This window comes from Haliotis rufescens, unplaced genomic scaffold (genome assembly GCF_023055435.1).
Source record: "Haliotis rufescens isolate VD_foot unplaced genomic scaffold, xgHalRufe1.0.p SCAF_7, whole genome shotgun sequence".
In the NCBI taxonomy this organism is placed as follows: domain Eukaryota; kingdom Metazoa; phylum Mollusca; class Gastropoda; order Lepetellida; family Haliotidae; genus Haliotis; species Haliotis rufescens.
In genome coordinates, this window is record NW_025964361.1 from 50,119,152 (window position 1) to 50,143,602 (window position 24,451).

Genomic DNA, 24,451 nt, shown 5'->3' on the forward strand with positions numbered 1-24,451 from the left:
AGGCTTAGAAGGGACATAACTTGTAATAGCAACTGGTTGCGCTACGATCGAGCCCAGGAATTCCAGCCTACTAGTTCGGCAAGGGTGGAAACTGGACTTTTGAGGTCAGTTAACTTCTTGCCTCGGGAAGATGCAGACACTAGAATCCAGTCCCCTGCCTGCTTCAGCTTCTGGAGTCCAGTTCCCCAACTGGGTCACTGGAGTCTAGTTCCCTCCTTCAGACTCCCCTGCCCCTGCAAGAGTCAAATTCCTTGCCTCAGCAGCTATAGGATGTACAGCCTCAGCAGATGAAGAACACTTGTAGTGTTTTCACTCTTAAATACAAACAAGAATAATTAATATGCTTGCCTCTTAGATACAAACAAGAATAATTAATATGCTTGCCTGCGGTTACTACAACTGAGTGATTATTGTTGTCCAGTTCACTCCCGGCACCATCAGATCGGCGGACACCAACAACACAATGACCTTCCAAGCCTGGGCTGCCCAGGGGAATATAGTGTAAGTCAAGTTATATTGTGTTTCAGAGGCGTAGCCAGACTTCGAATACAAATACAATAACACAGTTGTAAGTTTTCAATCCAGCAGCATTTTAGACATTTTATTTTTTTTCACTGTACTTTCATGGTCTGACTTAAAGGGCTATATGAGCCAGGTAGAACAAGAGACATCTATTATAGTATACACGGATTCATTTACATGATCATCACATATAGAAGTAGCTAACAGATGTATGAAGCAATGGTGAATATACACAGACTTGTTTGTAGCCTTCCTAGGAACATGCTTGGTCACTGGTAAGTCTATGTGTGCTGATCATTGCTGTTTGTGTTTGTTAACTACTTATATATGTGATGTTCATGTAAATAACTATGACCTACTCAGCTCTTGCTCTACCTTGCTAAGCTACCCCCTCAAGTCAGACCATGATAGTACCAAATTTTAGAAGCTGGCTCATAAATTAATTGCCACCTTGAACCCTGACCATGACACCTTCAATACTCAACATGACACCTTCAACAATCAACATGACACCTTCAACACTCAACATGACACCTTCAACAATCAACATGACACCTTCAACACTCAACATGACACCTTCAACACTCAACATGACCCCTTCAACACTCACCATTACACCTTCAACACTCAACATGACCCCTTCAACACTCACCATTACACCTTCAACATTCACCATTTTACCTTCAACACTCAACATGACAGCTTCAACACTCAACATGCCACTTTCAACACTCAACATGACACCTTCAACACTCACCATGACACCTTCAACACTCAACATGACAGCTTCAACACTCAACATGACACCTTCAACACTCACCATGACACCTTCAACACTCAACATGACCCCTTCAACACTCAACATGACCCCTTCAACACTCAACATGACACCTTCAATACTCAACATGACAGCTTCAACACTCACCATGACACCTTCAACACTCACCATGACACCTTCAATACTCACCATGACACCTTCAACACTCAACATGACAGCTTCAACACTCACCATGACACCTTCAACACTCACCATGACACCTTCAATACTCACCATGACACCTTCAACACTCAACATGACAGCTTCAACACTCAACATGACCCCTTCAACACTCAACATGACACCTTCAACACTCAACATGACAGCTTCAACACTCAACATGACACCTTCAACACTCCACATGGCACCTTTAACACTCACCATGAAAGCTTCAACACTCGCCATGACACATTCAACACTCAACATGACACCTTCAACACTCACCATGACACCTTCAACATTCATCATGACACTTTCAACACTCACCATGACAGCTAGGCAAAGTGGTGGGGCATGTTTTACATCTTGGGTTGTCATGAGGGATGTTTCGACTTGTTTTGTTGATTGGTGCATGTCGTTCTGTTAATATTTGGTTTCAATTTTATTTTTTTTCTCTATTTCAGACAGATTGGACATGAGTGTATAGAGTCTGTGGCCCTAAACAACTTCTACTTCAACAGGCGGAGCTGCATCAGTGAGAACAAATATATCTGCATCAAGCCATATGGTATGTTTACTGACATGTGCATCAAGCTATATGGTATATTTATTATCCATCTGCATCAAGCTATATGGTATGTTTACTGACCACCTGCATAAAACTATATGGTTTGTTTACTGACCATCTGCATCAAGCCATATGGTATATTTATCATCCATCTGCATCAAGCTATATGGTATGTTTACTGACCATCTGCATAAAACTATATGGTATGTTTACTAACATCTGCATCAAGCCATATGGTATGTTTACTGACCATCTGCATAAATCTATATGGTATGTTTACTAACATCTGCATCAAGCCATATGATATTTACTGACCATCTGCATCAAGCCATATGGTATGTTTACTGACATCTGCATCAAGCCATATGGTATGTTTACTGACCATCTGCATCAAGCCATATGGTATGTTTACTGACATCTGCATCAAGCCATATGGTATGTTTACTAACATCTGCATCAAGCCATATGGTATGTTTACTGACCATCTGCATCAAGCTATATGGTATGTTTACTGACATCTGCATCAAGCCATATGGTATGTTTACTGACCATCTGCATAAAACTATATGGTATGTTTACTGACCATCTGCATAAAACTATATGGTATGTTTACTGACATCTGCATAAAACTATATGGTATGTTTACTGACATCAGCATCAAGCCATATGGTATGTTTACTGACATCTGCATCAAGCCATATGGTGTGTTTACTGACATCTGCATCACGCCATATGGTATGTTTACTGACCATCTGCATAAAACTATATGGTATGTTTACTGACATCTGCATCAAGCCATATGGTATGTTTACTGACATCTGCATCAAGCCATATGGTATGTTTACTGACCATCTGCATCAAGCCATATGGTATGTTTACTGACCATCTGCATAAAACTATATGGTATGTTTACTGACATCTGAATCAAGCCATATGGTATATTTATTATCCATCTGCATCAAGCTATATGATATGTTTACTGACCGTCTGCATCAAGCCATATTGTATGTTTACTGACATCTGCATCAAGCCATATGGTATGTTTACTGACATCTGCATCAAGCCATATGGTATGTTTACTGACCGTCTGCATCAAGCCATATGGTATGTTTACTGACATCTGCATCAAGCCATATGATATGTTTACTGACACCTGAATCAGGCCATATGGTATGTTTACTGACATCTGCATCAAGCCATATGGTATGTTTACTGACATCTGCATCAAGCCATATGGTATGTTTACTGACATCTGCATCAAGGTATATGGTATGTTTACTGACATCTGCATCAAGCTATATGGTATGTTTACTGACATATGCATCAAGCTATATGGTATGTTTACTGACATCTGCATCAAGCCATATGGTATGTTTACTGACCGTCTGCATCAAGCCATATGGTATGTTTACTGATATCTGCATCAAGCCATATGGTATGTTTACTGACACCTGAATCAGGCTATATGGTATGTTTACTGACATCTGCATCAAGGTATATGGTATGTTTACTGACTTCTGCATCAAGCCATATGGTATGTTTACTGACCGTCTGCATCAAGCCATATGGTATGTTTACTGACATCTGCATCAAGCCATATGGTATGTTTACTGACACCTGAATCAGGCCATATGGTATGTTAACTGACATCTGCATCAAGCCATATGGTATGTTTACTGACATCTGCATCAAGCCATATGGTATGTTTACTGATATCTGCATCAAGCTATATGATATGTTTACTGACATCTGCATCAAGCCATATGGTATGTTTACTGACATTGTTACAACAAGTACCATCTTTTAACATCTTTTGGTCTGATGCAGCCGGAGATCAAACCCTGAACTTCAGTTTCTCCGGGCAGATGCTCCATCGACTAGGCCACAGAGGCAGTCTGTGTAGATGAAACATATAACTCAAAAATCACAACTGAAAACATCTTCCAAAGGAGTTAAATATATTTGTTGTCCCAATTATGAATTTGGATGACACATATTTTTTCTTTCACTATTCAACCTAATTTGATACTTGCCCTGATTAGGGACCAGCCATTTTATTTTACGCTGGGGCCTGGGATTTTCTACAGAGACATAATATTTGGGGGGATCACTGTTTCAAGACTTACACTTGTTCTCTCTGAAACCAGAAGCCAAACAGCCAAACATTGCCCACATTACCTCATGGGGAATAGGTCACTAGAATCCTATGCTGGTCCACCCTGTGGGGATTCCGGGATTGAATAGGTCACTAGAATCCTATGCTAGTCCACTCCATGGGATTCTGGGATTGAAAAGGTCACTATAATCCTATGCTAGTCCACTCCATGGGATTCTGGGATTGAAAAGGTCACTATAATCCTATGCTGGTCCACTCCATGCGGATTCCAGGATTGAATAGATCCCCAGCAACCTATGCTGGTCCATCCCATGGGGATTCCGTGATTGAATAGGTCACTAGAATCCTATGCTGGTCCACCCTGAGGGGATTCCGTGTTGGATAGGTCCCCAGCAACCTATGCTGGTCCACCGTGTGGGGAATCTGTGATTGAATAGGTCACTAGAATCCTTTGCTGGTCCACCCTGAGGGGATTCCGGGATTCAATAGGTTACTAGAAACCTATGCTGGTCCATCCTGTGGGGATTCCAGGATTGAATAGGTCCTCAGAAACCTATTGCTTGTCTTCCCCGTGGGGATTCCAGGATTGAAAACGTCCTCAGAAACCTATGCTGGTCCACCCGGTTGGGTTTCTGGGTTACCAATATTGAGGATGATGCCGTCTTATGTATGAACACTGTCTTGTAATTGAGGAGGATGCCGTCTTATGTATGAACACTGTCTTGTAATTGAGGAGGATGTCGTCTTATGTATGAACACTGTCTTGTAATTGAGGAGGATGCCGTCTTATGTATGAACACTGTCTTGTAATTGAGGAGGATGTCGTCTTATGTATGAACACTGTCTTGTAATTGAGGAGGATGCCGTCTTATGTATGAACACTGTCTTGTAATTGAGGAGGATGCCGTCTTATGTATGAACACTGTCTTGTAATTGAGGATGATGCCGTCTTATGTATGAACACTGTCTTGTAATTGAGGAGGATGCCATCTTATGTATGAACACTGTCTTGTAATTGAGGATGATGCCGTCTTATGTATGAACACTGTCTTGTAATTGAGGATGATGCTGTCTCATGTATGAACACTGTCTTGTAATTGAGGAGGATGTCGTCTTATGTATGAACACTGTCTTGTAATTGAGGAGGATGCCGTCTTATGTATGAACACTGTCTTGTAATTGAGGAGGATGCCGTCTTATGTATGAACACTGTCTTGTAATTGAGGAGGATGCCGTCTTATGTATGAACACTGTCTTGTAATTGAGGAGGATGCCATCTTATGTATGAACACTGTCTTGTAATTGAGGATGATGCCGTCTTATGTATGAACACTGTCTTGTAATTGAGGATGATGCTGTCTCATGTATGAACACTGTCTTGTAATTGAGGAGGATGTCGTCTTATGTATGAACACTGTCTTGTAATTGAGGAGGATGCCGTCTTATGTATGAACACTGTCTTGTAATTGAGGAGGATGTCGTCTTATGTATGAACACTGTCTTGTAATTGAGGAGGATGCCGTCTTATGTATGAACACTGTCTTGTAATTGAGGATGAACGTGATGTTATACAGTTGTCCTCTTTATGCAAGTCGGCGGGAAAAATTTATCCCAAAGACAGTTAATCATCATTTCTGATGTTTGTGTTCTTAACAAAAGAAAGTATCAACTAGGTAACTCTTAGATTAAAATATATGTGTTTTGCACAATGGGTCAATTGGCCTTTATACAAATAAATCTGTCTGTCTGTCTAAATTGAACACAAGCTTAAGCTTGTGAAGGTGATCATTGTAAACACCACAACATCTTAACCTTGTTCTGATCCAAGTCTTCACTCGTGGGGATTCTTGATAGGAATAGAGGTCCTCAGCAACCTATACTTGTCATAAGAGGTGACTAAATGGATTTGGTGGTCAGTTTGTTAATTGGTTAATTTCATTTTATTACGTCTGAATTGTGTGGGTCAATGTTTATGATGTGAATAACAGGATTGTCTGGTACAAGACTCATATTTACAGAACAGGAATAAAGCTGGAATGTTGCTGATTGTGGTGTTAAACAACAATCAGTCAGTCAACTCTGTTAGTATTTGACATGAACATATCAGTGTTTGCTGTGCTTCAGGGACGTGTCCGACGGGGTGGGTGACGTATGGGGGCAAGTGTTACCAGGTGCACAACACCAGACAGAGCTCGACCACCTGGTACATGGCCAATGACAACTGCAAGAAGCAGGGAGTCCAGCTGCTCACCATCAAGGAGTAAGTTGAAATGAATTTATTTTGCATTTGAACACAATGTCATGAAATGTAAAATCAAATGATGAATGTTTTCTTGATATTCTTGAGGATTGATCACACAACCTTCATGTAGTGAGTACCTCTAGGCTACAGAGGCACTGATTAATCACAATGCTTTTAAGAATGTGTTTTTCAAGTACCTTAGGCCAGCAACAAATATTTTATGCCTGTTTCCTAAGGTTCATGGAAAGTATGTTGAAACAAAAATGCTGATGTGTTGTTTTAAGTTTCTTTTTTCGAGAATAAGTTACATAAAACACTTCCCCTTGGGTTTTTATGATATTTAAAACACTCAGATGTGCTTAATCCTACAGATACAGACATAAATGTTTTCTGAAACAGAGATATTGCCTGTATTTGGGGTAATTGGTTATTATGATTCATATTGCACTTCATTAAGTTTCACATAGGCCTTGCTCATGATGTGGCCGCTGTCATATAGCTGGAATATTCTAAGTGCTGTGTTAAACGACAAAAAAAAACAACTGTATAATTGACCCTATTTTCCACAGCCAACAAACAAATCTGTTGATGACGAAAGCTCTCAGTGCTCTTCACATACATGATGCCTGGCTGGGATTCTCAGGTAACTGTCATTATTCCAAATGTACTTATCCCGAGCTACAGTCTTGGCTTACAGAATTATTTGTGAAAGTCTTGGTGGTTGGTGTTAAAATAAATTAAATTTCTTTGAGGCATGGATGGCACAGTGCCACAATACATTATGAAGAGTTACGTCCCCTAGACATGGCAGGATCAGCTGCTTGTGATGGGTTTGATTTCCAGCTTTGCCCCGATTATCATCCTTGATTTGTCAGCACTATTACTATACTTGTCCATTTTATCAAAGTAAAAGTCTACCACCTTAGGACTCCCACATTAAAGTGATGTAACTAAAGCTGTGTTAAACCCAACTAACTCACTCACTCAGTATTATCCTCAGCCAGGAAGTGGAGTGGGGGAGACTTGGGTTCCATCCGTCCGTCCTTCCCGCCGTCCTACTTCAGTGGGAACACATTGTGGGGGGAACTGCTATGGATACAAGGGTGCTATTTTGCATACCTCAGTGAGAGATAAATATACTATTCAACATTTGCTAAGGACCAACATAGTCATCTAAAGTTAAAGGTGTAGTCCCAGTGTTCCCGTTTACTGGTCATTACCAGTTTGTTACCGGTACAATTAGGCAAGGACAGATTATTCATGTGACTCAATCCCTGTGGACCGGCAAATAAAGTACCTTGTTTGTAAAAGTAAAAGTAAATGTTTGTTGTTGAACAATACATCAACAATAATCAATAAAGTATTTTTTTCGAACAAAGTCAGCTTGTCCGTTATCATCAGGGTTTACATATCTTTTTAGTGCAAGGAATAACATAGCGCTTTGCTTTGAGGTTAAATATCTATAGCGACTTAGTCTTGAACCAAAGTGAAATATTAAAATAAAAAAGGAAATTGTAACTGTACTTTGAGTGAATGACATGTAGATCTAACTAAGTTACTTCAGAGATGATGTCATTGGATTTGTCAACCATGGATGTCTACTGCATTGAACATGATGTTAAAAAAAAAAAATTAGGTAATTTTCATATGTTTAAAGTTGTTTAATGTTGTTTAAAGTTGAGACTGACAAAAAATTGGTTCTTTTGAAGAAAACAAAATACAATTATTTTAAAGAACTGTTTTCAGATATTTCTGCTGGTATCGGTACATATCTAAGTGTGGATAAATAGTGGCAGTCTCTCATTGACGATTGGCCTTCCCTGCCTAAACTGACATTTGTTTCTGGTACAACATGATGGCGGTTTAGGCAGAGCCCACTGTCGTTGGATGAAACAAATTGTACTATGCATCAAATTTAGCAATGATAGTTTGACCTTTGAGGTTCTCTTTGAGTTTGTTATGTCTATTTTTGACTTGTTTTTGAGTTTCTTACAAGGCAATACTTGTCTTGTGTCTCCAGATCGACTCCAGGACGGAAACTACACGTGGGAGGACGGCCTCTCCCTCAATATCTCCACCACCTACACCCACTGGTACAAATCCTTCCCCAAACCAATCCCGGGACGAACTGACTGCGGATTTGTCGCAAATCGTAAGCATATTATTAGTCTTAGTGTTGATAAGTATTATGATAATGCATATTCATATTATTATGTATCCCACGCTAACTATTATCATCCTGTGTCCTGTTCCACAAGTCGTTCATAGGCCTATAATATTATGTTAGTTGATTTACAGAATCTTTATATATATACAATATCTATACAGGGATTTACGACTGGCAAAGTTTATGTTGCAATCATCTTAGTGCTAAGGGGGCGGTCGGGTAGCCTAGTGGTTAAAGCGTTCGCTCGTCACGCCGAAGACCCGGGTTCGATTCCCAACATGGGTACATTGTGTGAAGCCCATTCCTGGTGTCCCCCGCCGTGATATTGCTGGAATATTGCTAAAAGCGGCGTAAAACCATAGTCACTCACTCACTTAGTGCTAAGATTGCTTTCTGGAATGTAGTCCTTGTCAATGGACCAGTCTGTTTGCATTCTCATCTCCCTGGGGAGTATACAACATATTTTCATAGCTATCTTATCCTCCCGGGTACCCATCACTGCTTGGTGATTAAATTTCTCCCAAAGTCACTTGCCTATGTAGAAGACACCACAGGTTTAAGCATCTGTTTCAGTGAAACTGTGCGTTGTAAGCACCACATGCCACCACCAGGGAACATTTGTTTTAACTGTATTTGTTTTTTAAAGGCATTGATATTGCCATGATCGTGAGATATACTTTCAGATGGACAGGCAACATGGTCCAATGGCTACTGTTATGCCAGCAAGTCCTACCTGTGTGAAATGCCCATCTCACAGAAGTATGTCAACCATACAGAAATAGGTATGTAGATCACGATCCATAGAAAGGTCATAGGAAGTTATTAGGTGAGGTGAGGTGAAGTGAAATGGGGTTTAACGTCGCGTCCAAGATTATTGCACTTATATAGCGACATGCATGTACGTGTGTGTGTGTGTGTGTGTGTGGCTGCTTGTACTAGTCTGGACTGATGCCGATTTATAGTGCTAGCTCACTGAGATACCATGCCGCAGTTTAACATGAATATCCCACTCAGACACAGTATACTGACTCCGAGCCGACCAGTCCTTGTTTTAGCCCCTTAATGCTGAGCGCCAGACAGGGTAACAACAAGTACCATCTTTTAACGTCTTTTGGTATGACGCGGCCGGGGATCGAACCTCGAACTTCCGCTCTCCGGGCGGACGCTCTACCACTAGACCACGGAGGCGGTAGGAATGATTCCATGTGCAGCACATGCCTGGTAATTAGTGGTGTTCTCATTAATTTTCTTTGAGTGGCATTTAGAAGTTGGAATGGTAACTAAGACAAAAATGTTATGGTTGAGCAACTTCTTTATTACAATTGGGCGACATTTCAGTGTAGATTCGGTGATCTCTGTTTATGGCTGGCTGAATTCTTTTGATGTAAATGGCTTCTCTAAATTTTCTGAGCTTGAAGTCTTTCTGGTTTGTTATGTATATATATCATGCTCATACCTAGTTTGTACATCATTTGCTTGATAATGGTGTTAGAATCTACACCGAAACGTCGCCAAATTGTAATAAAGAAGTTGCTCATCCATAACAATTTTGTCTTAGTTCTCATTAATCACAATAAGATTGATCAGAAGGTCCAAATGACCTACTGATCTAACACAATTTTTCATAACTGAAAACAAACAATTTTATCGCCCATCTCAACCCTGAGATAGTTTTGATGCCTTAGAAGTAGTGTTTAGTATATAGTACTTAGAGAAAATGTTGAGGCTTGTGTTTTTACGGAAACATTATTAAATGCTGAAGTATTTGTGCTAATTTTGTTGGATGTGAACTAGTTCTGATGAACTGAACATTGAAAAACAGCAAATGACTGATTAATCATCATTTATGATTTCCCAAGTCTTGGTTCTCAGACCCCCCCAACCCCGCATCATCATAAGGTCCGCAACATGTTTCAATTTTATTTCCATTTTTAAAAAAACCAAACAATATCCTGATATAATCCAAGTCCAACTCCAAATCAAATACTGCATTGCAGTATTTATTCATCATGGAATACATCTATGTAGGGAGGCCCCTTCCCAGGTTGATTGTACAAAACTGAAATTGGTTACACAACTGTTTATTCGGTTACATACTAGTTTGAAGAACCCCCCAAAAATGTTCAAAAACCATTGCCTGAGAACAATTTCTTTATTTTTTAAGCCTAATATTAATTTCACACCCCTTTATCATTGTTGATGTAGCAAAACAATGGATTTATGGAACCGGTTTATCAACCTCGTAACCCGAACTTAAAGTATAAGAGTTACGATCATCTTAGCACCAGGATCACCTTGTTAAAGGGGCCCTGGTCGAAGAGAGCTGTTTGAAACACTTGACAGGAAGGTCTAAGTGAGCAGACATACATGTTGTTCCCCTGTGTTCCAGCCAACAACGTGACCTGCCCGTATAAGTGGGTGTTGTTCCGTCAGGACTGCTACTTCCTCGGGCCCCACCTCAACTGGACCATGGCGCAGAATTTCTGTCAAGTCAATGGTGGTTCCCTCACCACAATTCGGGACCCCATAGAGCAGTCTTTTCTCATAGGTAGGACAAATACAGAGGATCTCAGGACCTCTTAGAGCAGTCTTTTCTCATAGGTAGGACAAATACAGAGGATCTCAGGACCTCTTAGAGCAGTCTTTTCTCATAGGTAGGACAAATACAGAGGATCTCAGGACCTCTTAGAGCAGTCTTTTCTCATAGGGAGGACAAATACAGAGGATCTCAGGACCTCTTAGAGCAGTCTTTTCTCATAGGGAGGACAAATACAGAGGATCTCGGGACCCCTTAGAGCAGTCTTTTCTCATAGGTAGGACAAGTATAGAGGATCTCGGGACCCCTTAGAGCAGTCTTTCCTCATAGGCAGGACAAATACACAGAATCTCAGGGGTTTACAAATGAAAGATCGTCAAACCCTTGAAGATCCGGGGTAGAATAGGTCTTCAGCAACCCATGCTTGCCGTAAAAGGCCACTATGCTTGTCGTAAGAGGAGACTAACGGGATTGGGTGGTCAGGCTCGCTGACATGGTTGATGCTTGTCATCGTATCACAACTGCGTGGATCGGTGCTCATGATGTCAATCACTGGATTGTCTGGTCCAGACTAGATTATTTACAGACGGCCATCATATAGCTGGAATATTGCTGAGTGCGGCGTTAAACAACAAATCAAACCAAAACAAACCCAAATCGAAGATCGTCGTGAATCTGATAACTTTCTTGATGATCTGTACAAGATTTCCTCCTTCTATGATCATGCCTTTGCCGTAGACCCTTAAGGGCCCATATCAAACCAATCTCTTGTTGTTGACACTCATTATGTGCATATGGATATTCCAGAAAAAATGCTACAACAGGGTAATGCATGGATAGGACTAAAACGGGATCGACAGACTACCAACCATGACTTCATCTGGGTGGACAATACACCGGTAAGCTGGTTTTACCACGGCGAGGCTGGGTGGACAATACACCGGTAAGCTGGTTTTCCATGGCGAGGCTGGGTGGACAATACACCGGTAAGCTGGTTTTACCACGGCGAGCCTGGGTGGACAATACAGCAGTAAGCTGGTTTTACCATGGTGAGGCTGGGTGGACAATACAGCGGTAAGCTGGTTTTACCATGGCGAGCCTGAGTGGACAATACAGCAGTAAGCTGGTTTTACCATGGCGAGGCTGGGTGGACAATACACCGGTAAGCTGGTTTTACCATGGCGAGCCTGGGTGGACAATACACCGGTAAGCTGGTTTTACCATGGCGAGGCTGGGTGGACAATACACCGGTAAGCTGGTTTTACCATGGCAAGCCTGGGTGGACAATACACCGGTAAGCTGCTTTTACCATGGCGAGCCTGGAAATAGAGAGGATGTTTACAGAGTTACTTGGTCCATTTGGCAAACATGATGTGAAAAAGGTTGTCAGAGGGGATTGGACATTAATTTGACAATTTCTTGGAATTAAAAAAATGCAAACAGATAAGCTTGCAATAAATTTAGATAAAGTAAAGAAAATATATTTAATGATGTTTGATTAAAAATATGCTCATGCTGAACAGTTCAGGGTGATGTATACTATGCATGACATGCGTCTATACAGAGCAAGTTATTAACAGTTTGTGTCTGCAGAAACCTGTTCCAAAGTCTGCAAATCACAGGCATCTTCCCGGGGCAAGAGAGTTAACTGACTTTAAAAGTCCAGCTTCCACCCTTGCCGAACTAGGCTGGAATTCCTGGGCTCGATCGCAGCGCCACCAGTGGTTATTACGAGTTATGTCCCTTCTAAGCCTCTCCTATTGACCAATCAGATTCCACCTCTCGTATCACTTGCATTTGTTTCAAACAAAATGGTGGCGCCGAGTCAGGATGATCTGATCGATAATCAAGATCTATGCTGTGATAAAAGGGGTCTTACATCTTGAAGTGCATCAAATCACGTGAGCACCTTGATTAAAAACATGAAAAATAGATTTGGAAAATATCTGTTTGCAACGAGTTGGCGGTTCACATGCTTTGCAAATCTTGCAATCGACCGAAATCTGCACGAAAGTTTACAAACCGGATTTCGATTTCGTTACGCGATTTTGATTGGACTATGCAAAGACTTGTTAGTCCAGCCAAAACGTAACTCCATAATACCAGCCTAGTTCAGCAAGGGTGGAAACTGGACTTTTATAGTCAGTTAACTCCCTTGCCTCGGGAAGATGATCACAGGCTGAGACACATTGAATTTATTGGCTACCTCTCATTGAATTCTGCCAGTTTAAAACATGACAATAGCCCTTAGGCACTCATCACGTTGTACACGACACATTCCCAATCTGATCACAAACACTGCATTGAAACAAGAGTAGAGAGTATTTGTGTTACTTTGTATAATAAAAATCAACAATACTAAAGGCGCAGAACAATTTCACAACCTTTCACTGAAGTGTTACAATAAAACATTACTGCCTACCCATGTGGAGGAATTGTATAATCCACAGGCAATGTTTGGTTCCAAACCGTCTATCTCCACCATCATGTTTTGAAGCTGATCTTGTATTTGGACGACCAGTCATAATATTTATTTTTCATGATGCCCTACTTTTGTTGAGAATATATTTGTTAGGCTAAAAAAAAAGTCTTGGTTCTCAGGCACCGCCCACATCGTCATAAAGTTCGCCGCATGTTTTGTTTTAATTTCAATTCTTTTTTAAAATGTATAAAAAATCCTTAAATATTACAAGTCCAACTTGTATTCCAGTATTTTACTCATCAAGGAATACATTTAAGTAGGAAGGCCCTTTCCACAGTTGTTTATGTAGGGTGGCCCTTTCCCAGGTTGATTGTACACAATTGTTTATTGGTTACATACTAGTTTGAACAACCCAACAAAAAAAGACACTGTCCACCCGCCTGCTATATATTTTCAAAAATCATTGCCTGAGAACCAGTACTTTAATTTTTATGCCTTATATGTTTGATTTTTGGAAATATTCATCCAGTCAATCTTTATAGCAAGAAAACAACACCAACCAACAGATGTGTTTTCCCTAATAGCTGTGGTTTGCTTCCAGCTGACATTCAACAACTTCGCCCCGGGAGAGCCCAACTCTCACGACCAGGTGGGCCAGGAGTGTGTCGACGCCCAGTACATCCGGGCCTCCTTCCCCGGCAGCTGGCGAGACAACTGGTGCAAACAACAACACAACTTCATCTGCCGGAGTCCTGCAAGTGAGTCACTTTGTTAGAGGTCCTCATTGAGCACTACTGGAAGGCTTCCAGTGCTTAAGTACCATGTGACTGAAATATGTTTATTTTCACATGTTGCCAACCTTGTCCTATTAGTAAGGTCATCCATCCCATAATTCAGAACCTTCCATGTATTTTTTGCTTGAATCATCTCAATTAGGTTGGTCTATCATTCGTCACCATTCGCCCTTTCCGTAACCTGCAAGAAGACTCGTCCCCCTATCGATGTATGTTATGTGAGGAAATACGACAAACCAATCAGAATGCGCATTTGATTTCAAGTTCTTCGTCAAAGAATCCCTCAGAAATAATTTTTGATTCTACATGTCTTGCATCTAAAATATACCCAAGACACAGTTAAATGTGTTCAATCATACTGTATAATGCTGCATGTCCCGATGTGCTTTAAATTGCATCTGAAATATATATAATATATGAGGAAATATATGTGAACCATGTGGACGAGTTGACAATTGTTTTAGGTATGCCCGTTTTCGCTAAGACGGAACCCGGTCGCAAAAATGGCCATGAGAGGGGCACGAGTCGCAATTCGGCTTGTCCCGGAATAACACGAGTTGGTCACGAATGGTTGGTCTATATGTAGTCAGATATGATTGGATTTACCATTCAGCTCATTGGCTGGAACCATGCCATGCTGTGTATCTAATGAGTGGAGGTCTTGATGGTTGTGCTGTGTTACGTTCCTAACCCATGCCAAGGTTCTGTAGGTTGTAGGTTGTAGGTTTCAGTCACTGAGTATGCTGCATTTCTAATTGTTAAGAATGAGGTTACCGTTTTCGACGTAATAAACGCCCTGCTCTAATAAGCGCCCATGCACGGCGATATTTACTAATATATTTGCTGGTGAACAATTCCAATTAGCACCCCTTCCGATTGATCAATGTACAAAAGACTTATTTATTCGCGTATAATACGCAATTAAATTCTGGAAAAAAATACCTGTCGTATATAAACATTTCAGGCTGTCAGCATAAACCACGAAATTTATCTTTCAATTTTTTTTCACCAAAATAACATTTTATTAAGAGCCCACTATTTCTAATTTTGAGAGCGCCCTGGGCGCTTATTACGTCGAATACGGTAATTATAAGTCTGGGTGAAGTTGATTGAGTGGGGAATAATTCCAATGCTAATAGGATTGAACAGAATTTTCACTTAGATACAAAGAATGGAATATTCACTTAAGTAGAAACAAAGCATGGAATGTTCACTTAAGTAGAAACAAAGCATGGAATGTTCACTTAAATAGAAACAAAGAGCAGCATTTTCACTTAGAAACAAGACATAGAATATTTAATTCTTTGAAAGGCATTTAGAAGTGAAACACATAAGAATAAACAATAGAATATTCACTACGTAGAAGTTAAAAATAGAATATTCACCTAAGAAGAAGATGGAATCTTCACTAAGTAGACATGAAGAATAGAATATTCACTTTAGTAGAATACAGAAAATGGAATGTATTCTAGATGATTCACAGGAGGAACTGCTACCTTAACTTAGTCCATTTTGAAAGGTTGATGTTCATGATTGACATTCATGATTTGATGTTCATGATTGTTTTCTTTCAGTGGGTGCCACAGCAAGTCCAGCCGCAGCAAACACAGGTAAGGGAGATAACTGTGGCCCACTTTGAGCAAATATTGTACTTTAAAGATTGATCTTTATCACAACAATCCCTCCTCCAAAACCACCATATTTGTCAAGGTATTAACAGAGTCGGCCCAAATGAAATTGTCCGGATTTAAAGCATGGTGCTGTGTATGGAGCATTATCATACCTCCATGTCAGAATGATGAGATCTGACTGGTCCACGTGGTCTTGATACTATATATCCGGCTTTGGAGTGAATTAAGTTTCTCAGTGGGAAAATAAATCCCTTATACCCCGCCAAGAACAAGACAGGCTGCACGTGGATTTCTGAGAGCAGTATAACCCAAATGTCCTGCTTCAAAGTAACATGTCACAGTAGTTGCATAACTCACAATAGCAATATGCTTTTTATTAATTTATAATAAGCGAGAAATTGTGCCTTTTGCCTTTTTCACTCTAGTTGAGGTCATGTATGTGTGTGATGCATACTTTCTATCAGTAAATAAAGATTTGTAAAGAAATGCAGATAGAAGAAAAGAAAACTGTTATAGTATAAGATTTTTGAAATTGTTTATGTGTATTTGTACGCAAGCAAATCAAAATTAATTGGGTAATATCATGTTGTTTGTATGTTGAATATGCAGCTTATCTGGAACCCTGAAGCTGGTCTGGACTAGAATGTGTACAGGTCGATGTGGTACAGCTGAAATAATGCTGAAGGCAGTGTTATATTTCAGCAGAGACAGTTATGTTTCAGTGCCCTGGTCCTACCGATGTGGACCCAACTGGATCATCAGTGGCATGGACAGCTCCTGCTACCAGGTGATAGTCGGGGCCACCAAGAACTGGGTGGACGCCAGGGCCGACTGCCTCAGACGGGGGTCCGACCTGGTCAGCATAGATGGGCCAAATGAACAAACTTTTCTGCAAGGTAAACCCTGCTTCAGATGTAAGTCATGGGGATTCCAGAGAAAGCAGGTCCTCAGACCTGAGTGCATGTTATCTATGAGGACACGAGGGTAGAACTGGTCCTCTGACCTCAATGCAAGTTTCCTATAGAGATTCCGGGGTAGAACAGCTCCTCAGACCTCAATGCATGTTATATATGGGAGTCCCGGGTAGAACAGGTCCTCAGACCTCAAGGTAAGTTTTCTATGGGAGTCAAGAGAAAGCAGGTCCTCAGACCTAAGTGCATGTTATCTATGAGGACACCAGGGTAGAACAGGTCCTCAGACCTTAAGGCAAGTTTTCTATGGGAGTCCAGGGTAGAACAGGTCCTCAGTTCTTAGTGCGGGTTTTCTAGGAGGACACCAGGGTAGAACAGGTCCTCAGACCTCAAGGCAAGTTTTCTATAGGAGTCCAGGGAAAGCAGGTCCTCAGTTCTTAGTGTGGGTTTTCTAGGAGGACACCAGGGTAGAACAGGTCCTCAGACCTCAATGCAGGTTTCCTATGGAGATTCCAGGGTAGAACAGGTCCTCCGACCTCAATGCATGTTCTCTATGACGATTCTAGGGGAACAGCTCTAAATGCTTGTCTCCGAAGAATAATAGGTAAAAAGTAACCCGAGCTTGTCTCTTGTGGATAGTCAAGGGTTCAGCAGTCCCCATTAACCAGGCTTATTTCACAACTCCTTTGTTTGAAAATAAACTACCCAATCTATTTATTAAACATCACTTGACAATGGTCATTCTTCTTTTTATTCTGTATGAGGGCTATCTTTGTTCATAATAGGCCAATAATAGGCCCATCACCATTGACACATAATAAACTCTTCAAGAAAAAGAAACGCAAAGCCAGATTTGTGTGAGGCAGGAAAATACATTTGTACGAGGAAGTTGGCCGTACAAGAACTGGAGCCAAACTGTTATGGAGAGAACACTTGGTGATTGTAGTCATCTCAGTTATCGGTACATAGGAAAAGTCCAAGGTGAAGGTCAGCTACCATCAATAATGCGTATGTCCCTCGTTGGAATCAATAGCAGCCTGACATCTCCTGCTCATGGAAGAGATGAGTATGCAAATCACATCCTGGGGAATAGTAGCCCACTCGGCCTGCAACACAAAAGCCAACTGCGCGCTGCAACGTCTGGGGATGGTGTTGACGTCTGCGTAGCCTTCCATCCAATTAATCCCACAGGGGCTCTTTTTGGTTCAAATCCGGGTATCTGGAGGGGCAGGGGAGAACATCAACGTTCAGGCTCTTGTGATCCATGCTGTAGGCGGTCGAGCGTTGTCCTGCTGGAATACACCATTGCCGTTGGCTGCAATTGGGAGGACGTGTGGTAGGAAAATTTTGTTGATGTATCGTTGAGCCATAAGATTGCCCTGGATATGGACCAAACCTGTCCTACCATGATGAGAGATAGCCGCCCACATCATAATGCTACCCCCACCAAACCTGTCCACTTCCTGTATGCAGTTTCCGGCATTACGTTCTCTCAGAGATCGGTGGACCCGTGCTCTTCCATCCCCTTGACGGAGGAGAAATCTTGATTCAACGCTGAACCAGACATCTCTCCAACGTGTTGACGACAACAATACAGTCGTTGATGTCGACTCAATATGACATGTCGAACAGGACATCTTGCTAGTAGACCTGCTGCTCTTCAACGGTTTCATATGGTCTGGTCAGAGATTCTGCACAGTCCGGGTATTTGGGATGTGCTTGAGGTGACTGGTCATTCTTTCACGTAGGTGGCGCAGTCTGACGTAGCAATCTTGGGCAGGGGTGGTTACTCTTGGTCGTCCCGACCATGGCCAATCACGTCTTGTCCCATGCTGTTGAAACTGATCCCATAGCCTTGTGATGGTGCTGGGCGCTACATTTAAAACCCTGGCTACAGCTGATCGGGATTCCCCAGCCTGAAAGCGGCCTATGACGCTGTTTCTTTGCACTTTTGTTAATCTTGACATATTGTTGAACTGTCACTGTTCGATTGATGCAGATGCCAGGCAATCAAAAACCCTGCGTTTTAATACCGTTCAGCACGCGCAGCTCGAAGGCCCTTTTGTTAATGCCCAGGGTGCGTTTTTCCGAATCATACATGTTTCCCGACTACATGTCCTTGTTGTGATCATTTTGATCCAGGAAATTTATTACTTACACTAGAACACATTAAACTTCTTCATTTTGCACCTCTTGGTCCACTGATTTTGCTTTTATGGCCAAAAATATCCGTATTGTGTTTCTTTTTATGAAGAGTATATTTAGGTTATTGATAAATATGTTCAGGTTGGTCTTATGTGAATTGTATACTTGCACCCATCTTCTGCTCTAACAATGCAAGTGACAACTAAGTTTGTAGTCTGGCTGACGATTACAACGATTTTAGGTCAATCTCATTAAAATCAGACCTTAGTTCTCGCTACTGCTAAACAAAGACCTGAAGACATCCCATTAGGCGTCACGTCAGAACGACCTTTCATCTGACCAATCAGAGCGTCGCTTACCAGATTATGATAGTGACAGTCGGTATGTGATATCTTATCATGCAACCACGAAAACTGTATTACAAACGATAGTTACGGGTTTAACGACTGAATCCATACAATCTAGCCTATCTATTAGCCATTCCAGAATGTTGTTTTGTTCGGGTTTCAAATTTGTAATCGAGAATTTGTCAAAATATGTTTGGAAACGTAGTCGCCAATTTGAAATTAGTGCCGTAAAGCACGAGAAAGCTGCCTTCTGATTGGTCATTCCATTGGTCGGTCAAAGTTCGTGCAAGGTTGGTCTGACGTGACCCGTAATTGGATGTCCTCAGATCTTTGTTTAGCGGTAGCGAGAACTAAGATCTGATTTTAATGAGATTGATTATAGGTTGTACTGCTGTGACATAAAACAACAATTATTTCCCTCACTCACTGAATATTTTAAGTTCCCCTTACCTGACAGGGTCATCCAATCCTACAGTTACCATGGTTACGTCATGTTTGTTTTTGCAGCCGTCTTGTCCTCTGGTGAGTATGCCGCTGTCCAAGAGTGGTTCTGGATCGGAGCCAATGACAAGAACAGAGAGGGGGGGTGGGAGTGGAGCAACCAGGCGCCGTTCAGATATGTCAACTGGTACCCAGGTATGCATCACGGATGTCATTCTTCTTCCTCACACTTGAAGACAGAAACCCAGGGTTAATCTTGGATTCCAAACTGAGTCTCCATGAAAGGCAGATTGGGAAAACCGTTATTTTGTTCAAAATTCGGATCATGTAAATAGCTCTTGTTTTCCTAAATTCAGAAGTATTTAACATTGAATTTTAGCATTGCATTCAATGCAATAATGTTAAACTAAGTATTAAATCCTCTTCCTTGATACTGGTCCTGTTATCAGTGAAATACAAGTCACAACCCTGAAACCATCACATTAGTAACATAACAGCATGAATTGGGAAATGTTTGACTCTAATTTGGGAACTTTTATTGATATTTGGTGCAGACTTGAGGTTGAATATCAGCCCCAGAAGCAGTTCGAGATGCTATAAGTCTCCCTAAATCACCAGGTGATCAGGGTTGCTGACTTGGTTGTTGCATGTCATTGTATCCCAATTGCTCATGATGTCAATCAGTGGCTAGCCTGGTCCAGATGCAATTATTTACAGACCACCTGATGTAGCTGGAATATTGTTGAGTGCGGTGTTAAACAACAAAGAAATGTAGGCCATGAATGAGTGAGTGTGACTGAGTTGGGTTTAACGCCGCTTTTAACAGGATTCCAGTTATATCACGGCGTGTCAGCTTAATGTGGGAGGAAAGCCCAAAGTGATGCGAGTCTCAGACATTTACCACTTCGGTGAAACTCCCAAGCACGGGTATGGTGCTGACAAACCTAGAAACATAATCGGGGCGAACCGGGATTTGAACCCACAATCATAGGTTTCTGGCGCGCCCAAGGGACGCAACTCTGCACAGCAAATCGCTGCGCCTTAGAAGGCTGGGCCACCCGTGCCCCCGGCCATGAAAGAAGTATGACCTGTACAACTGAAGAGGGAAATTTTATGATTTGATTCAAGTTGCACCACTGGGGTCACAACTGAGGGCCTGTTGCTGTGAGAAACGTTCATGAATTGTGTGAATTTGTGAATTGTTTTTCACATTGTGTTCACATTGCTTCATCAATTTCTATTTTGTTTTTTGCTGTTGTTGATTAGTGGTATCTTGAATAATCTGCAGGTGAGCCCAACTCAATGGGAGAGGAGGACTGCTCTCAGATGGTCCCTAACTGGAGCTACCAGTGGAATGACAAGAAGTGCTCAGCACTCAACAACTATATCTGTGAGAAATCAGGTAGGCCAACTCCATTGATGGTTTAGGGCTGGATAGTTACAAATTTTAGGTGAGAGTTTCACATGCTTCAGGTAGGGCAGGACAAGTTCAACATTTTAGCAAAAACTGGGTGTCATCACTGATTTTCAGTGATCCATTCATGTCATTTTCATTTCCATTTTGCCTTTTATACCAAATTAATCTCTTTCGGTAGGTACCGGGTATTTTCTGGCTTTGGTCACAATGGTGGGCAAAGCAGTTCATTGCAGCAGCATCTCCTGTGAGATGTCACTTGATTTCGCCCAAGCGATATCCATTGTGGAAGCCTGTTTGAATGAAAATGGTTATTCTTTACTGCTAGAATTAAATAGATTTGAGTTAATAGATAAAATAATAATTTGTGGATGAATTGGATCAATCTTGCTTAGACTGATCTGACCGAGCCGAGTCATTCCTTAGTTATGTACCTCAGTGCATATTACAGACATATAGTGGAGTCTCTTACGCTGGACTCTCTGATCTCTGTCAACACCAGACCAAAATTACAGTCTAAAATTTACTACGCTAATTAATCGTCAAGTAAAATCTGTCTAATCAAGATTTTCTTCGCTCTAAATCCTTCACCCAAATTGTAGGATATTTTCATGTGACCGACCCTCTGTTGCCCAGGTTAATGTTTCCCACAACCAGTAAGCAGTTCTCATCAATGGGTTGCATGTATTGTTGGATGTTGTTAATATACCAGTGTACTAAGAAATGTAGTGACTATTACATTCCTTATATTTGTTATACAATGCTACTGGTGACATTTATTTTAAAACATGATATAAGATAAATAGGTTATGTCTTATCAAATTAGTTTTCTTTCAGTTAGTTCAAATTGCTGATACTGGATACTGAATTGATATTTAATCATTTTAAATAAATATTGTCTTTAATTTTGAGTGTTTGGAAATGTTTGACTCTAATTTGTGATTTTTGATTGATATTTGCTGCAGAATTGATGTTGAATATCAGAACCAGAAGCAGTTCCAGATACTTTAAGTCTCCCTAAATCATCGATACCTGATACCGAATTGATATTTAATCATTTTAAATAAATATTGTCTTTAATTTTGAGTGTCCTTATGACAGCAAGGGACACAATTCCTGCTAACATTTCCGAAGTCTTGATTAAATGTTCAATCCCACACAAGTCTGGTTGTCATGTTGTACATGTTTCTGATACGGTGTATCTTCTGTTGCAGCGTCACCAGAATCTACCATATCTCCACCTGTAACTCAGACCACTCCAGTGGGGAAAGGTGATGCTCTTATTCTAACCAAGGCCATTACATGGCTTTACTTGACATTTACCTAGAAACAAAAAGTATTTGTTAATGAATAAGTGAATAAGGTTTTACACTGCCCTCTGTAATAGTCCAGCAATCATAGAGGGAGCACCAAACCTGTGATTCACACATTGCACACATGGGAATCAAACTGAGCCATTCAGCATGACAACAAACGCTTTGATCACTAGGACACCCCAAACTCATTTGTTAATGATTTGCCTGCCACAGAAATAATATTGTTGCAAAGTGTTTTTCTAAAATGAAAAATAAGCACTCACAGCTTTTAATAAAAAATTATCTGGTTTTGTAGCTGTAGCTAAAGTAATAGCTAATCTTGATACAAAATGCCAGCCTCTGAATATTCAATGGTAGGTCGCTACAACAACGATGTACAACAGTGCATTCATTCTTGCAAATTTAGAAACATTGTGGAAATTAAGTTACTTGTTAAATATTTGTTGATACTTTTGTGGACAGTATTTATGCAAAATACATTTGAATAATACTTTGTTTGTTTGTTGTTTAACACCACACTCAGCAATATTCCAGCTATATGACAGCGGTCTGTAAATAATCGAGTCTGCACCAGACAATCCAGTGATTGACATCATAAGCATTGATTCACGCAAGTCACATGCAACAACCAAGTTAGTGAAGCTGACCACCCGACCCCGTTAGTCGCCTCTTACAACAAGCATATAGTTCCCTTTTACGGTAAGCATGGGTTGCTGAAGACCTATTCTACCCCGGATCTTCACGGGTCTTGAATAATACTGACAGCATCTGTTATAATCTGTCATCTCATATTCAGGTGAACTACAGTGGTGTGGCACTATTAGTCTATATACTTGTTGAGCGTAACTATTATTCTTTCCTTGTGAAAGCAGTGAGGTTCCTTTTCTGCTGGGCAGTGGGGTAGCCATCTATGTCCCTCATTTTGACCAATCAGATTCCACCTCTCATAACACTTCATTTGCTTCAAACAAAATGGTGGCTCCCAGTCAAGACAATCTGATCAATAATCAAAATCTCTATTGTGATAAAACAGGTCTTTCTTTGCGTAGTGCACCTTTATTAAAAGTATGAAAAGATTTGGGAAATATCTGTTGATGGCAAGTTGGTGGTACACCTGCTTTTCAAATCCTGCTATCAACCGAGTTCTGTACTGGATGTCAATTTTGTAACGTGATTTTGATTGGACCATGCATAGACTTGTTAGTCCAGCCAAAATATAACTCCATAATTCCTGCCTACTTTGGCAAGGGTTGAAACTGGACTTTCATAGTCAGTTAACTCCCTTGCCTTGTGAAGTTGGGGTACAATGTGTGAAACCCATTTCTGTGATATTGCTGGAGTATTGCTAAAAAGTGGCATTAAACGATACTCACTCACTCACTCACTCATTCATCCACTCACTCACTCGCTCACTCACTCATCGCATTCACTCACTCACTCACTCCTTTTCTGCTTCTCCAGATCTTTGCCGGGCTGAGCCTATGATCTCGGGAAACTACAGTCTTCCTGTTGGGCAGGGGGCGCTTCAGGTCCAGTCAGCCAGAGACCCCAACCATGGACCAGAGGCATCAAGACTCATCCCAGGAAACACAGGTAGGAGGACGAGTGTGTGTGTACAAGGCAGCTTTTGGCTAGCCCAAGACTAAACTATGTTGAGGACAAGTAACAATCCAGTACTGATAGCCCTGATTGACTAGTAGCATATGATTGCAAGGATTCTTCACCATGACTCCACATTTCATGTTTGCTACAAATTCAAACAGAATGTAAACATGGTAAACATTTTTGTCTTCTTCATTCAGGACGAACTGTAAACTCAGAAGACTAGTGAAATAAAGTTTCCACTAGTACCCTGGTCTAGTCTTTTAATAAGGAATTTCAACAGCTGCAAGGTCCGCAACCA

The 24,451-nt window shown here is 41.0% G+C and overlaps 1 protein-coding gene across 1 annotated transcript in view; it reads left to right on the top strand.

The window, feature by feature from the left end:
- The window catches only part of LOC124117485, a 113,501-nt gene that overhangs the window by 15,648 nt on the left and 73,402 nt on the right, over nucleotides 1-24,451 (top strand). The window contains exons 6-20 of the mRNA XM_046479401.2: nucleotides 422-501; nucleotides 1,963-2,066; nucleotides 6,307-6,442; nucleotides 6,994-7,067; nucleotides 8,445-8,576; nucleotides 9,275-9,373; nucleotides 10,981-11,139; nucleotides 11,935-12,026; nucleotides 14,151-14,307; nucleotides 15,918-15,953; nucleotides 16,697-16,870; nucleotides 19,885-20,013; nucleotides 21,107-21,220; nucleotides 22,447-22,503; nucleotides 24,010-24,141. Of these exons, the coding sequence (XP_046335357.2) occupies nucleotides 422-501; nucleotides 1,963-2,066; nucleotides 6,307-6,442; nucleotides 6,994-7,067; nucleotides 8,445-8,576; nucleotides 9,275-9,373; nucleotides 10,981-11,139; nucleotides 11,935-12,026; nucleotides 14,151-14,307; nucleotides 15,918-15,953; nucleotides 16,697-16,870; nucleotides 19,885-20,013; nucleotides 21,107-21,220; nucleotides 22,447-22,503; nucleotides 24,010-24,141 (1,675 nt within the window). The remainder of the gene's footprint in view (nucleotides 1-421; nucleotides 502-1,962; nucleotides 2,067-6,306; nucleotides 6,443-6,993; nucleotides 7,068-8,444; nucleotides 8,577-9,274; nucleotides 9,374-10,980; nucleotides 11,140-11,934; nucleotides 12,027-14,150; nucleotides 14,308-15,917; nucleotides 15,954-16,696; nucleotides 16,871-19,884; nucleotides 20,014-21,106; nucleotides 21,221-22,446; nucleotides 22,504-24,009; nucleotides 24,142-24,451) is intronic.